At 56.3% G+C, this 2,016-nt stretch overlaps 1 protein-coding gene across 1 annotated transcript in view; it reads left to right on the top strand.

Moving 5' to 3' along the window:
* The first annotated feature begins 252 nt into the window (after positions 1–252).
* The window catches only part of SLC22A14 (solute carrier family 22 member 14), a 15,214-nt gene continuing 13,450 nt past the window's right edge, over positions 253–2,016 (top strand). The window contains exons 1-3 of the mRNA XM_023732201.1: positions 253–913; positions 1,620–1,723; positions 1,888–2,008. Of these exons, the coding sequence (XP_023587969.1) occupies positions 350–913; positions 1,620–1,723; positions 1,888–2,008 (789 nt within the window). The 5' untranslated portion in view covers positions 253–349. The remainder of the gene's footprint in view (positions 914–1,619; positions 1,724–1,887; positions 2,009–2,016) is intronic.

Raw genomic sequence — 2,016 nt, 5'->3', positions numbered from 1 at the left:
CAGCTCCTGGCCACTCCTGACCACAGATCTTTTTGGTTCGTTTTCTGAAGGAAGTGTCCCTGGCAACCTCTCCTACCTGTGCCTCAATGTGTGTGTAAACGAAGCTTCAGTTGCAGGACATTTGCGGGAGAGTTCCCCAAAACTCAGTCACTCAGGACAGCAGAAGCAGAGCGTGCTCTAAAACATTAAAAAGGCTTAAATGCACTAAGAATCAGGCGGGTGAGTCAATGAGGGGCAAATTATGCTAACCAGGAGACATCAGAAGCAGAGAAGGGAAGTACAGAGAACACCAAGATTGCAATCCATGTTGTTCTAAGCCAGAGAGGCCAGTGTCTGGTCAGTGTCTCCCATGCTGACCTCTGATGTCTGGGGAGTGGTGTCAGTAGAGACTGAGCTGCATCCTTTCTTTGAACAGATGGTGAGGAAAAACGACTTCAAGGTAAAGCAACTTGAATCCCAGCGTTCTTCCAGGATCTTGAATGCTCATTCCTGGTTTCTGGAGATGCTGTTACATAGACTGAGGGCCATCAAATCCAAGGAGGAGGACCAGCTTGCCAGCATCCTGGGTGCAGTGGGGGAGTTCGGCACATTCCAGCGGAGGCTGGTGGCCCTCACCTTCATCCCCAACATCCTGTCGGCCTTCTTCACGTTTGCTGACTCCTTAGTGTTCACAGCCCAGAAGGCCTATTGCAACACCAGCTGGATCCTAGCAATGTACCCCAACTTGTCAGAGGCTGAGCAGCTGAATCTGACCCTTCCCCGAGAATCCAACGGCAGCTTCCTGACATGTCTCATGTACTCACCTGTGGACTGGAATCTAGATTCCATCATCCAGTTTGGCCTCAACCACACAGAGATGTGCCGGGACGGGTGGATCTATCCTGAGTCCAAGAAGCGACTGCTGACAGATGAGGTGTGCCTTGTTCTGGGTTGTCTGTAGCCACCCCAAGGGCCCAGACATGTGCTCTCACCCTCACTGAACAGGTGGGGAAACTGAGGCCCAGAAAAAGGAAGCAGTTGGTCCTAGGTCTCCCTGCAGAGGCTGGGCCGGGACAGAAACCTAGAATTCCTGCTGCCCAGCCCCAGCCCTGCCTGCCTTATCCAGGAAGCTAGAGGGATCTGGGGGGAGGCGTGGACAGCGGACGGCAGGGTTTGCCATCTTCCCAGGGACTTGCTTCTCTAGCGGTGGTTCTGCCCTCTGACCTCACAGAAGATAAGGAATGGGAGAGAAGCTGCTTTGCTCTGGTACCTCTCATGGGGTCTCCCAGCCAGAACTGCAGTCTGGGCCCTACACACACCTGTCCAACTGGAATCTACAGGCTGCGATCCAGCATTTGTATGTAGGAAAGAGTCCTCAGTGATTCGGCCTGTGCTCAGTAACCCCACGCCATCCTCCATATGGCCTGTGCCTCTGGGCCCTCTGTCCAGGCCTAGCCCCCGGGTCAGCCAGGTGCAGAGTGAGAGGCGCAGGTTAACAGCGCGGGCCTGCTGCACACACAGTTACCTCCTCCCGGCCCCTTCTCCTTAAAGGCCCCACCCTGGGGGAAGGCTCAGTTTCTGGACCCACAAAGCTGAGCCCAGGTGGAGGCCGGCGGCCCATGTCCGCGTCTCACCCGCAGTTCGACCTGGTGTGTGGCAAGGAGTTTGACTGGGAACTGGTGATGACCGTGTACATGGCGGGCTTCCTGATAGGATCTGTTACCTTCGGGTTCTTGTGTGACAGGTGAGTCTGCAGAGTTTTACTAGCCCCCGGGACGCCCCACACTCCCCGCGGGCATTCAGAGTTGAAGACCCTCAAGCTCGAGGAGGTGCCCGTAGAGGCACCCTGGAGGCCCGTGAAGGGCTTGGGGCCAGGGAGCAGTCAGGGAGGTCTGTCGTCGCCCGCAGGCTGGGCCGCTACCCCACCATCCTACTGTCGCTGCTGGGGCTGATCGTCTTCGGCTTCGGAACAGCCTTCGTGAACAGCATGGAAGTCTACCTGTTCTTCCGCTTCAGTGTCTCCCAGGCGGTGGCGGG

Source organism: Trichechus manatus, unplaced genomic scaffold (assembly GCF_000243295.1).
Source record: "Trichechus manatus latirostris isolate Lorelei unplaced genomic scaffold, TriManLat1.0 scaffold00049, whole genome shotgun sequence".
NCBI lineage: Eukaryota > Metazoa > Chordata > Mammalia > Sirenia > Trichechidae > Trichechus > Trichechus manatus.
The sequence above is the reverse complement of the archived record's forward strand: the minus strand, read 5'-3'. Positions and strand labels throughout refer to the sequence as shown.